This window comes from Pomacea canaliculata, linkage group LG1 (assembly GCF_003073045.1).
Source record: "Pomacea canaliculata isolate SZHN2017 linkage group LG1, ASM307304v1, whole genome shotgun sequence".
NCBI lineage: Eukaryota > Metazoa > Mollusca > Gastropoda > Architaenioglossa > Ampullariidae > Pomacea > Pomacea canaliculata.
The window spans coordinates 250,141-266,113 of record NC_037590.1 but is presented as its reverse complement, the minus strand read 5'-3'; the positions used below and the strand labels follow the sequence as shown (position 1 = coordinate 266,113).

Sequence of the window (15,973 nt, the reverse complement as noted above, 5' to 3'; positions counted from 1 at the left end):
ACCTCTACACACATCTACACACCTCTACAGACCTCTACACACATCTACACACGCCTCTACACACATCTACAGACAGCTACGCAAGCTGAAGGCCACAGCCTCGTTGTGAGATGACAACACACCTCTACACACATCTACACACCTCTACAGACCTCTACACACATCTACACACGCCTCTACACACCTCTACACACATCTACAGACAGCTACGCAAGCTGAAGGCCACAGCCTCGTTGTGAGATGACAACACACCTCTACACACATCTACACACCTCTACAGACCTCTACACACATCTACACACGCCTCTACACGCCTCTACACACATCTACAGACAGCTACGCAAGCTGAAGGCCACAGCCTCGTTGTGAGATGACAACAAGAATGCTATGGCGGCGGGCTCTGGCGTGCGAGCTCCAACGATGAGAGAAACGCTATACAAAAGTGAAAATGGAGTGGATGACTTTGACACGGCTTCTCAGGAAAGTAGAGACGAAAGTGTGGAAAGAGAGCCGGGGTTTGTGGAAGACCGATTTCGGGTAGACCGCAAGAAGTTAGAGCAAATGCTACAACTGGGTAAGCATGGCCGAGCTTGTGCTAGTCTCACTGCTTTATGTCACCCACCGACAGCCAGGTGGTTTGCTTTGGCTTTCTGCAGCTTTTTTGTCGCTTTCAAGCAACATCGTCAGAGTCGAGATTCCCAAATAATATAATATGTCATGTTTTAAGATGAAACTTCTCTCCTTGCTAGTAGAGCAAATATTTTTCTCAATAGCGTCAACTTTTCAATCAAGTTTCAACACTACATTACAAAATAAACCCTTTATTTTTCCACTTTTTTTCGATTCGAGTTACGCCTTATCTCTATTGATTCGTGCATTTGGTACTTTATCAAATTAAAAGTAGGTGCAACAAACGCTACGTGTTTGCATCCATGGTGCTGCTTCTAGTACAAAGTTAGGCGCTGTCTGCCCATCCCATCTGATGATTTCGCTAACTTCCACTCCAGGAACAAGTGAGAGATGGGATGACAGTGGGCTGTTACAGACATTGGAAGCGTGCTGTTAGCCATCGTCAGTCGTCATCACATGGTTTCAGTTGCAATAAAGACCAAGTGCTAGTGAAATACTCTGCCTCTTGTAAATAATAAATGATAAAAGTGGTTACTATGCCCATGCTGGTGGTCCACTATCTTAATTGTAACTAGTCATAATGCTAGAGGTGCTTTGCAAAAATGGATTTTATAGGGAGCTTGCAGCAGTTGCAATATATGTCATTAACACACCAACAACTTGCTAAACAATTGGATGTGAAGCTGTTGACAAAACATTGGAATGTTGGTTCACTTCTTAGTGTTACTCCTATCCATCAGTTTATACAATCAGTTTTATATGGTTTAGAAATGTTATTGAAGAGTTCCCATGATTCTTATTGACTCTTTTTTGTTTCAGTGCCTGGAGATGCACACGAAGAAAATGCTGAAGATTTTTTTCAAAGGGTAAGTAGTACCCTTGTGACAAAATTGTAAAAATTATTGAAAAACTGTATAATAATTGAGGCTCTAAAAACTTAATTATTCTTGACTCAAGATAGAAGTTTGCAGGTCAAAGGATTGCTTGAGCTTGTACAGAAAATTTTGCTTGTTCACCAAGCAGTAAATGGTTTAAGCAGTGAAGGTCTTAGGCAGTTGAAGGCATAAGCAGTAAATAGTTTAAAGTGTGTGAGTTTCAGACAGTTGAAGGAGAGCGTTGGAGGTCACAATGAACCACTTATAGTTCACTGCAGCTATAGCCACTACTTTTATATGATAATGTGATGAGTGAGTCACATCATAGTTTAAGTAAACTAGTGGCAAAAAGTTCCAGATAAAAAATAATTCAGAAATTAACTGCAATAAGTGTGACTGATTCCATTTTAACATACTTGGATTTCATCATTTGACAGTAAAGTGTGAGAAGAATTTCATTTGTGAACTGATTCTATTCCAAGATGTGGACAATCAAAAAACACTACCTTCTGAATCAGTCATAGGAAATGTCAGTGGACTTTGACACAGTTGAAAACATGAGGATGTCATTTGCTGCCATACATTCAGTGCATTTTTTTACATAGACTTAAACAAGTGTCACTATCATCATTTGAGGTATGGTCTGCCATTCCTACTGCAATAACTTAAACAGCTGGGCCTTCTTTGCTGCCTGTGGGTACCTGAAAGCACTGGTGCAAGCAATTGAGGATGGTCTGCTGGCTGATGTTGACATGTGGCCATCCTCGGATCTGTTCTCAGAAGTTCAGTAGTGATGGTTCTGTTGCTTGGCATTCTGTCATTTGGGGGCGACCAGAAAAAGGGCATTACTCAGTTCTGCCTGTCATCTGAGATCACTTCAGAGCACTGAATGACAGAATGGCTTCCCACAGCCAATAGGACACTTCTTTGCCAGATGTGCCATTTTGGAGCCCTCCCAGAGCCTGGTTGCAAGCCACAGATGATGCTTTGCATTATTCATAATGCACATTTTGTGCAGTAGAAAGTCTGCCTCACCAGTGCAGTTCTATTATCTCTTCATTTTCTATGATTTTCATTGTTTTTTAAACTAATGTGAGATGCTGTCAGACAAACAGATAGAAGAAAACAAGTATGGGTGATTCAAGTACAGAGTGCAGTTGCGCTTTACAGTTTCCTTGAAGTGCTTTGTTACAGGGTAGTTGTGATTGTCATTTACTTGATTACACTTGGAGACCAGCTTTTGAGATGAAGTTGGCAATCATTTGCAAGGTATCCACAGGCCAGTACAGCTTGAGATCGAGGGATACTGATGTAGGCCAGATATTTGCTCTCTGTTCTGGGAAGAGTCTAGATCAGGGGTACCCAACCTACAGCCTGCGGGCCACATCTGGCCTGCTCATTTTAACCAGACACAACATAATTTCATTTTTAACATCATGATTGTGTCAATACTGCTGTGTTCTGGCCTGTGAGATTTTCTATCATGTCCAGTGCAGCCCTCAGGTGAGAAAAGGTTAGGCACCACTGGTCTAGATTCTGTGAGATGTGCTCTGTGGTTTGTTCTCTGTCCCCATTAGAGCACATCCGGGATGACACAAGATATAAGTTCTGGTATAGGTGAGCCAGTTGTGCACTGTCCTGAGGTTGAAAATGATTACGTGGTCAGATCTGGACAGATAATAGTAGCTGTCTGGCATTCAGGTGAGGTCTTTGCTGAACTATATTAGTGGATCTTAGGCTGACCTTGTATTCATCACTGGTTTTAACTGATATTCTGTACCTCACACAAGTCCAATTTTGTCAGATAACAGATTATGTCATTGATAAATTTAACTTCACAACATTTGAAACAAAAGGCATTATATTTTTTAAAATTAAGCTTTCCAGTCATAGTATTCATCAGACAATAGCAGCATCACCATATAATGTAGCAGAATAATGACAATTCACAACATCAGCAGCACATTATACTGTAGCAAACGATGACAAAACACTTCATCGGCACCATATGATATAGCAAAGTAATGACAGTTCACAATATCGTCGGCACCATATGATGTAGCAAAGTATTCACAATTCACCAAATCATCAAAAAATGTAGTAAAGGGTAATAACAATACAAAAATACAAGCATTTGAAAACTGTATTTTTAAGTTAGCTTTTAAAGAAGTTGGATATTTCATAAAGGGAAGGAGCTGTCAGTCTTTATACTTCAGCTGAGATGACTTCTGAACATGTTGTCCACAGCATACAGCATTTTTTAAGCATATTTAAGTTCTCAACAAATGTTTTTCGCTTTTTGTTTTTAAGTTTGAGACCTTAATGCCGTAAATGGAATCTTCAGAGTGATGTTTACTAAGACTTTGATGTTCTGCTAACTGAGAAGGCAGAGCTGTGTGGAAGATTGACTAGTACAGGGGGCTGAGGCTCTTGGAAAAATGTGGGAGGAGAAGGAAGAAAAGCAGGTATTCCAAAAATGCAAAAGGTGGGGTGGTCAAGGTGTTGGGAAGAACAGGACACAAAACATTTCTTTCAAATTGCTCTGGTCAACAATGAAATTATTACTGACTGAAAAAGGTAGTATCTTGCTGTGCTGAACACAAATATGATAAAGAAAATTTGTTATTGGCTTTGTTTTGAAGATATTTGATATTAGTTCATTTTCTATGTTTCACCCTGTAAATTTATCCAGTAGGACTGTAAAACCATCCTAAATAAGCCTAGAATGATGTCATATTGCATCACATTGCATAATACCGGCATGTACACAGGTCATCGAGGCTTTATTGGTCATTTTCTGATGTAATGCAGTCCTACTGCCAGGCGGCTGCTGAAGTAAGCTGATGTCACAGTGTACCATATATAGCCCAGTCATAAAGGTTGAGCATTTAAAATATTTCAGACTTCATGGGATACAGTTTAAGCTACTGTTGCATAAAATTGCTATTATTTTAGCCATTTAGTTACAATACAGACCACTAATGCCTCCGAAGTGCATTAATATTGTGAACACTGTTTGCTATATTTGTGGGGAAGTGACATTTGGCAACCAGAACAAAAGTATCACATCTCAAGTGAAAAAGACATATCATCTTTTCTTTGGATGCAAGATTACCGAGCATGACAAGCCTTGGGCCCCACATGTATGCTGTGCTACATGTAACACATCTTTCAAAGTGGTTGAATGGCAAAAAGACCATCAATGCTGTTTGCAGTCCCCATGGTGTGGAGAGAGCCTAGCAACCACACAAATGAGTCTTACTTCTGCTTGGTTCCTCCTCTTTCCGGTGGGATGACAAAGCAGAAGAAGTCGAGAATAGTCTACTCCAGCATTCCGTCTATATTGAGACAAGTTCTACAAGGTGAGGGACTCCCTATTCCAGAATCTCCAGCAGAATATTCTCTTGATTCAGCTGATGAGGAAGCGGGTAAGCCCACCTGTTCTTTTGGTCAGTCAGCATGCAGTGATCAAGATTTTCACTGTAGTACATCATCAGCCCCACACAGAATAACACAGGAAGAACTAAATGACCTGGTTCGTGATTTGGACTTGTTCAAGATCGAGGCAGGATTGCTCGGTTTAAGACTCCAACAACAGAATCATCTAGAAGAAGACATCACAGTTTAAAAATTATTTGAGTGAACGTGTGCCAAGATTTATAAAAAAAAGTTTAGAAATGTAGTTGTGTTTTTATTGATACTGGCTTGAAATCTCAGGAAAAATGAATTTGTTTCTGACCAAATATTAGGGACCTTGCATTCCCTAAGGTAGCTTGTTGGGATTTTTCTTTAATGAGGGCCAAACAACTTTCAGAAGCTGAATAAATATTAATATTGAGAAAATAACAGAGCCCACAAATTAGAATACAAAACTATTCTTACTACAAATGTGACAATATGACAATTTAGTTTTTTGTTTTTTTTTAAAGGTATTTTGCTGATTTTCAAAATATTGTGAATGTTTTCTTAATAAAAAAAACTCCTTTCACTCTAGCAGATGTTTGCAAAATTTTCTTTATTCCTTGTATATCACAGCAAGAAGATTTGACCAGAATATACCAAAACAAAAAAGTCAATTGAAGTTAGTAGCAATTGCCTCTGGTGTCATTAGGGGCTGTGGTATAAGCAATGCTCTTTACGAGTGTATATGGGGTTAGTTTTTAGAGATTGTCTCCCCTGCTTCAGCCTAGATGTTTTGTGAAAAGGACTTCAATTGTGGACACTCGTTGATTGAAAAATTTCAGTCGTTCATGTCAAAAATCGCCATTAAATTCTAAGAAAATTTTTAATATTTTCTAATGACAGCATCTAATTATATAAAAAACAGTTTTGTATTACTGCTATTTGCTTAGTTTTATATATTTGATACATCAGTGTATTTTTAATATATTTTGTATAAATACAGAGTAAATTATTCGAGTATTATTTTTTTATTTGCTGTTGAGTGGTGAAAATTATAATTATTTAAATTTTTTTGCTTTAGTGGTTTTGTGTTACTTTAGTATATTCAGAGATCCATTGTGTTTGCTATACTGCCATAGTGCGCAGTTTCAAAAATAAATTAAATAACAAAAAAGCGCAAGAAAGAGGAGAACTGTTCATTCAAAATAGAAGTTGTCTTTATGTGATAGTTCCACCTATCTTAATCTTGCTCTTTTTAGCCAAAATAAGAATTCACTTTGTTTATTTCTGTTGTACTTATTTAGATAGTTCTTTCTGCAAGTCATGTTGAGATGCATGACATACCAGCCAATATTTATAAATAGTACGAAAGCTCATTGCTGCGTATGCTTAGGCAGCTTATGGGTCTTAAATGTATCAGATATTCTAACTTATTTTTATGTGACCAGTCTGCAACTACTCAGTATGTCTATGACAATTTGTCTCAATACAAAGAATCATGCAGGTGGGTCTGCTTTCTTTCCTAGGTAATGGAAGAGACCAGTACTCAAATCACGTGGCCGTCCAAGCTGAAGATAGGGGCTAAATCCAAGAAAGGTAGGAGAGATGATTTGTAAACATAGCTACTTTGTGTGAACATGCATGCCTGTTTGAGTCTTTGCATGTTTGTTCATGCTTAGAGACTGTTTTGTTCGTGACTTTTACGTCTATTTTTATCTTCACTACCCTTTGACTTGCCCATATTTCATCACCTTCTGTCTTATCTACTAGATCCCCATATTTCTTTAAATCAGGTACCTTGGAGGTGAAGTAGATCTTAGGATCCCCACAACCATGCACTTTTCAATTGCCAAAAGTTTGGGTATAGAGCAGATGCCTGTCATTCAGTAGTGCATTGTGTAAAACGCAGTAAAACAGACCATTTTCTCTAGAAGGAGGAAGCAGTAATTTGGTGCATGAGAGCAGAACAAGACATCCTACCTGGAGTCTCATCTTTGTGTCCTGAGATACCCACACAAACGACTGGTATTTTCTCTTTCTATGTAATCATCACTTGACAACCCTCTTTGTCTGTCTCTTGTCAAACTGACATCACATGAGTGTCATCAGACATCCTCCAACATATTCACACACTCATGCACCCACCCCCATCTCTGGAACAGAAGACCAGAGAGAAAGCATTACTGCCCAGCCAATCCCAGCTCATACATCATCCAGAGCCTTAGCACATGCACTGACATGCACTTTACCTACATCAAAATCTAACCCAGAGAAACACATCAACACCCAGGTACCCACAAAGTACACTGCACATCATATATCTCTCTCCCACATACCACCAAATTCCAGGCCTCGTGGGTATAAAACTAAAACTTCCAAAGCTCAACTACACCCATTTTACCCCCAGGTCAAATTTTTTTCCAACACTTTATTGGGTCAGACAGGTTCCATAGTGGTTACTCTTCAGGAGACTTTTTATGAGATGCTGATGTTTTTTTCCTGCAAAGGCATTAATGTTCTTCAAAAAGGCTCTTTGATAGGTAGTGATACACATGCAGGAGGCATAGCACTTTTAATTCACTCTAAACCACCTTTCAGCCCTATCTCACCCACTGTCCCTCTACATGTTGTGGCAGCCAGAATCTCTATAGGACAAACTTTCATAGTTTGCAGTACATGTATATACTTTCATAGTCTGCAGTACAAGTATATACTTTTCTCCCTCCACTCCAATTCTTTGGCAGGACTCGAATAATCTTTGTTATCGTCCCTTATTTCTTCTCTTAGGGGATTCTAATGGACATAACCTCTCTGGGGTGGGGATGTTGGTGATAACCATGGTGAACTTTCAATGGTATAATTTATATGTAATGAACAATGGTAGGTAAACTTTTTTCCACGCCATAGTGACTTTACATATGGAATGGAAGCCAGCACTGTAAAGAACAAAGTTACGATAATTGGCAACGACAAAGCAGAGATCTGTATGAACGGGGTACAGTTCAAAGAGTTAAGGAGCTTCAAGTATGTGGGAGCCAACCTCTCCAGGGATGGCAGCTCCATGTCAGATATCCGCATCAGGATCACAACATTGGCAAAGGCCAGGCTGGACAGGATCTAGCAGCCATGACATCAGGTTAATACAAAGTACAGTCTGTACAAATCCCTTGTAGTACAGATCATGCTCTACAGATGTGACACATGGACTCTGCTCGTCAAAACAGAAAGGAGAATCCAGGCAGTTGAGAACAAGTGCCTGAAGAGCCTGCTCACTATCACCCAGAATGGGCAAGAGTGGCGAGCCCTGTCAGCTGCATGTCTATCCATGTGCTCCCCTGAACAACAGGTACCAGTCAAGGGATGACTGACCTTTTCACCAACAGGACCATATCTCAATTCCAGGAGGGATGAATTTGGACAGAGACATACAATAAATAACTTGATCCTTTGCACCAACATGTCCATTCCCAAGTCCTGGAGGAATTTCCACTAAGTGTCCTCTTGAAGGTGCCAATGACATCACCTTAGACTTTAAATAGTCCTATAGTTCATTTTTACTTACACTGCCTTAAAACAGAAACATCAGAAACTTCAGCACTTCAGAGATGTATATTGAGGCCAGTAGCTTGGTAATTACTATATATGCTCAGGGAATTACTATATATGCTCAAAAAGTAAACAGCTAAAAAAGATGAATGTGAGACCAGTGGCCTGATCATTATGTTTTGCAAAAGCTGCTCTATTTGGCTTTTTAAGTAATCCTGATCTCATGCTTTGAAGCTATTTTATGTTACTTTATTGTCTTTATTGGAGAGGGGAGAGAGAAAGTGTGTGTAGATTCTGTGACTTTATAGTCTTCATTCGAAAGGGGAGAGAGAAAGAGATTATATGTGTGTGTGTTGATTCCATGCTACTTTATTGGAGGGGAAAAGAAAGTGTGTGCGTGATTTCTATGTTACTTTATTGTCTTTATTGGAGGGGGAGAGAGAAAATGTGTGTAGGTTCTGTGTTACTTTATTGTCTTTATTGGAGAAGAAAGAGAAAGAGTGTGTGTATTGCCTTTATTGGAGGGGAGAGAAAGTGTGTAGATTCTGTTACTTTATTGTCTTTATCGGAGGGAGGAGAGATAAAGTGTGTGTATGTGTTATATCTTATTTTATTGAAGGGGGAGAGAGAAAGAGTGTGTGTGTGTGTTGATTTTACTTTATTGGAGGGAGGAGAGAGAAAGAGTGTGTGTATGTGTTGTCTTTATTGAAGGGGAGACAGAAAGTATGTGTGTGTAGATTCTATGTTACTTTGTTGTCTTTATTGAAAGGGGAGAGAGAAAGTGTGTGTGTGTGTGTAGCATCTATGTTACTTTATTGTCTTTACTGGAGGGAAAAGAGAGAAAGTTTGTGTGTACCTCTATGTTACTTTATTGTCTTTACTGGAGGGAAAAGAGAGAAAGTGTGTGTGTGTGTGTAGATTCTATGTTACTTTATTGTCTTTATTGAAGAGGGAGAGAGAAAGTATGTGTGTGTAGATTCTGTTACTTTATTGTCTTTACTGGAGGGAAAAGAGAGAAAGTTTTTGTGTGTGTAGATTGTGTACAGACTATGCTGCTCAGGAAACATATATAATGTGCTGGTAATGTCACTAGGTGTTATTTTGATGAAAGTAAAAAGTCAGAAGTGATTGCTTGGCCACAAACTTTTCTGTAGGCATTTGAACAAAGAAAGGGGTATGAAGGCGATTGTTAATGTTTGATAAATAAGTTTAGCATGTCTAGTTGTGGCTGCCTGCGATACAAAATAAACTGCTTGGCATACAGGGACACTGCATGTGGAGCAGTAAGGCGTGGCGGTGAGCATTCAGGGGATTTCCATTCTGCAGAGTTGTTAAAACAGGCCTGTAGGAGAAATGATCGATATGGGGTGGGCCAGGAGGTTATTTAGAGTGGGAGTGTTAAGTCGGATTTAGAACCAGAAGTTTAAATGACCTGGTAAAATAAGTTACTGAAAAAATACCCAGCATGCAGGTGGAACACACTAAGGCACAGGTTGGTGAGAAAATACCCAACAGCATACAGGTGTTCAACATTGAGTGAAAATACAGACAGGTGGTGCATAGTGAAGCACAAGTGAGAGAGAAAATACACAACACTCGATAAGTGTTTTGTCGTGAGGCACAAGTCAGTGAGGTGGGGGTGCATAGTAAGGCTCAACTCAGTGAGAGAGAAAATACCCAACAGCAGACAGGTGGTGCATAATGAGTGAAAAATACATCAGCCAGTCAGGTGTAAGACATTAAATAGATTTCTGAGCCTTGATCATGGGTGAGTAGATTTCTTATCAGTGATTTCTTGACCCAGTCCTACTATTTGCCTGATATTACTTTTGTTTTTGTGGTCAAAGTCTAGAATTGTGGTCCTTCCAGAATGGCAAGTGTTCCTAATGGCTTTGCAGAGTAGATGGCGACTCTAGTCTAGCCTGATTCATGTCTTTGCTGTATTTGCAATACTAGTCAAGACTGCATTTCTGCTACAGTTTTTTTTGGTATTGGTAGTGCAAGCAGCCTTACCAAGAGTAGTTAACACTTTTGGTTTTAACCAGTGTCCGCCAGCAATGTTTATTACAAGGTACAGCATGAGGGACATTGCTTGTGCATAGTGAATAGAATTTGGTCACGTTAGTCAGTCTGTGAGCTGAGAATGCATGGTGAGAATTTCACCATTACCAAGGCTGCTCAGTGATAAAATGGTTGTCATAAAGGTTTCAGGGTGAGAATCTGGCCATCACTAAGGCTACTCAGGGTTCAAAAGCGACATGTTGGTAACTGGTGGGTTGTTCACATTTATCCTGACATTATTTTATCAAGTTCTGTTATTAGGTACAAAATAACATGCTGTTTACATACACTTTCTTGTACAGCAGAGCAGAGATTTGACTGTGCTTGGATTTTTTTCCAGCAAAATTCAGACATTTCTTTAGCTCTGTCAATATTGAAATGAATGCACATTACAGTATACTGATATTCATAACCAGTATGATTTGTGGTACACTTTTTCCACTAACTTTGTATTTTTGACATAATACAAAGACGCCCACCCTGCAGGCTGTATAAGAAGGGTATTGTTCAAAGTTTTAACCCTTAAAATACACTATACAATCCTTAAAAGCCAAAAGTTCCAATAAATATTGCTATTTTATTAATCACCTTTCCACATACTGATTAAATAGGCATCAGTTTAGGAGAATGCTGCACATGTCTGGGTAACTTGATACGTCTCGCTATATATCTGTGTCAGGTCAGTGTGCATGTGTGTACACGCTTATATGTAAATGCAAGTTGGTGTGTGTGAGAAAGAGAGAAAGTCTATGCATCATGTTGTGGTTACAGATGAGGCAAGTTGGTGTTTGAGTGAACTTCTGTACACAATGCTACTGTGTGCATGTGTGTGTTACATGTTACTCTGTGTGCGTGAGTGAACATATGCACACAGTGCCACTATATGTGAACATGTGTACACAGTGCTAATCTGTGCGAAAGTGAACATATGTACATAGTGCCAACACATGTGAATGTATACACAGTGCTACCGCGTGTGGACATACACTGTGCTACTGAGTGTGAGTGAATGCATGTACACAATGCTAATCTGTTTGTGAGTGAACATATTACAGAGGGCTACTATGTGTGTGAATACGTTAGTGCTACTCTGTGTGAACATGTGTACACAGGGCTACTGTGTGAGAGTGAACATATGGACACAATGCCACTCTGTTGGTGAGAGAGAGAACAGACATACACAGTGCTACTGTATGTGTAAGAGAGAAAGAGTGAGAGTGAACATGTACAACTGCAAGTGTGTGTGAGAGAGAACATATGCACATGGTGCTACTTTGTGTGTGTGAGAGAGAGAACATATGTACATGGTGCTACTTTGTGTGTGAGTGTGAGAGAGAGAACATATATATATATACATTGCCACTTATACATTGTTTGTGTATGTGTAGTGTTTTGTGTTCTACTGGCAGACTCAACTCACTGTTGTGGGTAAGAAATAGAGGTCTAGTCAGCTGTCATGATATGTCTAACACTGGTTTGCTTAACTTGAACATTGTAGGGAAGATCTTGTACAGGTTGCTTTTCATGGCTTACTGACTGAATAAATCGATAAATGAATGAATAATTATTGAAATGTCAGTTATTGAGAATGCTCCTTTTGCTAACTATTGCCTGTCAGCCAGAGACTGCGATAGATGAATGAATAGTGGGAGTTGTTGAAATGTCAATGAGAATGCTCCTAACAAAGACTAGTTTCTAGCTATTGTCTATTAGCCAGAAATACTGGACTAGACAATGAATGAATTTCTTGGCATTATTGAAATGTCAGTGAGAATATACCCACTGCTAGCTGTTGTATATTATTAGCCAGAAATACTGGACTAGACAATGAATGAATTTCTTGGCATTATTGAAATGTCAATGAGAATATACCCACTGCTAGCTGTTGTATATTATTGGCCAGAGAGACTGCAGTGTACTTATGTTAGGCTTAGTGCAGAACAGTGGAAGTCTCTTAGCCATGTCACATTCTGTGATTCTGGATCAATCTCCTTTTCTGTTTACAAACAGTAACCTATTGCTACAAGCATACTAACATCTTGTGTAAGTTGCCTGTAGTCATATAGTCATGTCCATGTTGGTCTTCCATTCCCAGCAGTTGTATTCTACTGTAAACAGTTACCTATGGTGTTAGGAGGTACATAATTTAGTGCAAAGAATAGGTTACTGGTACTAGCAGCTATTAACTCTTCTACAGTTTGACATTCAGCTGTAAACAGTTTGTCAAATATTTTTGTGTTTGTTTTTAGTACAGGGGTATTAGTTATTTCTGTTGTCATGTACATACCCAGCTGTTTAAAGCAGATCACCACACATGGGCAAGCATGTCTCCATAGACATAGACATGTGTCTTAGGTGATGAAGTCTCGATGTCATTGTACTTTCATCTGTATGCATGTTAGCTTGATATCTATCTATGATGATGACAGACCTCTATCTGCTTTTACTTATGTGCATGTCACCAGATAATATACGTTCCTCCTCATTGTGCTGATATGTACATGCTTCCGTACATCTGAGATATATTGTCTCCTCATCAAGCACCCATCTCATATTTTCATGTGTTGTGTATGTGTTGCCAGATCCCCACATCAAGGTGGTGGGTTTTCCTGAAGATGTGAAAGCAGCCCGCTCCAAAATTATGAGCATCTTAGACACAAAGGTAGGTAGACATCTAGGGACAATTATAACCTTGTCTCTGTCTTAGCTAGATTAAACTTACATCTTGACTGGCGCTGGCCCGCGACATATAATTGTGCCGCAATTCTGCCGCAATCTCCACTACTAATTACTTGCTTACACTTTGTTTTATGTTTTCTTTGTTTTTTTGATTCTTGTTTTTCAGTTAGAATTAGGTTAGAATTTTCAAATAAAATTTGTACCATGGATTTTGCCAAAGAAATGTAAAGTTGACAGCGAGTGTCGCGCATTTAACAAAGATTGGATTGTCTAAGTACTTGTTCACAGAAGTCGGCAAGAAAGCAGTATGCAATGAAACCGTGATGGAAGAGTACAATGATAGCCGCCATTATGCACGACACATGGGCAGGCCTAAAAGAGCAGAAAATGTATTCGTAAAACAAAGTAGCCAGAAAGCTGCTATTCATGCCAGCTTTGTGGTCGCATACAACATTGCCAAGCACAGCAAATCGTTCAGTGATGTGAATTTGTCAAAAAGTTCATGCTCCATTGTAGCTGATCAAGTCTGTCACAAACAAAGAAAGAAGTTTGAAGAAGTCAGTTTGTCGAGAAGAACTGTGGTTCGCCGCATGAACAATTGGTGAAGACCTGACATCAAACTGAAAAGGCGTGTACTTCATTTCAGCTGTTTTCCTTGGCATTGAGAAGCACTGACATCGATGACACTGTACAGTTGTTCATCTTTGTACAAGGCCTTTCAGAAAACTTTGAAATCACAGAAGAATTGCTGTCAATGGAATCAATGAAAGACACTACTACCGGGGAAGATATTTTTGAATGTGTGGAAAATGCCATGCATACAATGCAATTACCATGGCAGACAATGGCCAGTACACATGTAGTACTACGGATGGTTGTCCATCTTTGACAGGAAAGAAAGTTGGTCTGCTGAAGAGATTGGATGACCGTGTTGCAGAGGTCGCTTGCACCAGGGAGCTGATATTTGTACATTGAATTTCTACATTACACCAGGAAGCGCTATGTAAAAGTGTGCTTGACATGAAGCATGTTGTGGATCCAGTTGTGAAAATTGTTAATTTCATCACAGGTTTATCACACTTCTGGAAGATTGCGGCTCGGATCACAGTGATGTTTTGTATCATACTGCTGTTTGGGGAAAGTTCTGAGACGTGTCTGGGGCCTGAAAATGGGATACAGAATATCCTCAACTCAGAGAATATACCCTGAAAGAGAAATTCATCTGAAGCATTGAAATTTTATCACTGAATGAGTGTTTGCCAACTGAGAAAGATTGGCCATGAAACTACTTGGTCTGTTCTACATACATTTGCGAGCAAACATTTCGACCATGAACATTAACAAGAGAAATCTGCGTTCCGATGCTCACGTGCAGTCTTTTTTCAACATCTGCAGCCAGAGTTCAAGCAACTTGTTGACAACTGTGATCTACCGCATCTCATCAGCAACTATTGAATAAATACTGTTTTCTCTCTATGCTTTAAAATTAAAGTTTACAAGTTTACATTAAACACGATTTATTCCTTGCATATGTAGATAAATTACGCGATTAAGGTATTGATCCAGTAATCTGGCCCGGCGAAACCCCTGATCTAGGGACAACTTACTGTTATAACTTTGTCTCTGTCTTAGCTAAATTAAAGTCAAATCCATAGATCCAAATAAGTCGTGGATTGTCCCATATGACTAGACATCATACTTATCCTCATAGTACATAGGTGTTACATAAGGCTTCATTTTTGTCTACCAGTTGCATGCTTAGTGCATTTAGTTGTTCTGTTTCTGGTCTTTGAGTTTCTCTCTCTCTTGATCTTCACCATATTTCTTTTTGTGGACCATTTTGCCATCAGCTGTACAATAAAGGGTTATTTTGTTGGGTGCACCTAGTTTCATTCTGCACTCATGGTCTCACCGTCTCTGTCTTATATCTGCCATATTTGTAGAGCTGGCATTCATGAAAATTTCTTTGTTAGTGATTATGCGTGGCAAGAATATCTTCAAGATTTTTCCCTGATTTTGGGTTTGAGAGGTATCTAGTTTCTGGTAGATTTTTGCTGATATCTTTCAGCATTCATTCCCATAGGAAGACCCAAAGGGTAGATTCTTAATTTTGTGTTTGTCTTGAGCACTTTGAATTTTTGCATTTTACTTAAGTTCTATTTTGATGCAGTCTTGCTTAAAGTTGATCTTTTCCCTAGCACCCCTGTGTTGGCTGGATAGTATGAATAATCTGAGTCTTCCAATGCTAATGTACTTGTTCAGGGGATTCCTTTTCTTTTATTGTTTGTTATATGAGCTAGTCCATGGCAAGTGTGATTAAGAGTGGCAAGCAAATGCATCTCTGTTGATACTAACTGTAATGTTGAAGTTACACGTGATTTTCCATAATGACTCTTGTTCATGTTTATGCTGTCAAATGCTTTCTCAAAGTCTACAAACAAGGCATAGAAAGCGCTTTTTTATTCTGTGCTTCGTTCTGCCTTGTGAATATTTAACCCTTTTAAGCACAGCATAAAAATATAATTACATAATAAAACAATGGCATATTTCTTAAGATATCAAAGATGTCAGAAGGTGATGGTTATTTTATACTTTTGCTGCTCTCAGGTAAAACATTAGACCAAGAAACCTATGCATTTTTGGAAAGGAGAAAACTTGAACTTTGTAATAAAAGTAATGAAAATTCCTAACTTTCACTCTGGTGACAGCAATAATCCAAGAAAATTAAAGTTTACTATTCTTGGGTAATCTCATATTTTCTGGCAGATATTGCAGAGCAG

The 15,973-nt window shown here is 39.0% G+C and overlaps 1 protein-coding gene across 2 annotated transcripts in view; it reads left to right on the top strand.

Annotated features, from left to right (window-relative positions):
- The first annotated feature begins 345 nt into the window (after window positions 1-345).
- LOC112560186 (protein bicaudal C homolog 1-like) overlaps window positions 346-15,973 on the top strand; it is a 54,193-nt gene continuing 38,565 nt past the window's right edge. The window contains exons 1-4 of one of the 2 annotated variants that reach the window (XM_025231830.1): window positions 346-574; window positions 1,450-1,496; window positions 6,434-6,503; window positions 13,097-13,176. In XM_025231830.1, the coding sequence (XP_025087615.1) occupies window positions 388-574; window positions 1,450-1,496; window positions 6,434-6,503; window positions 13,097-13,176 (384 nt within the window). In that variant the 5' untranslated portion in view covers window positions 346-387. Of the gene's footprint in view, window positions 575-1,449; window positions 1,497-6,433; window positions 6,504-9,877; window positions 10,222-13,096; window positions 13,177-15,973 lie in introns of those variants that run through there. The other variant, XM_025231839.1, reaches the window with a different exon arrangement.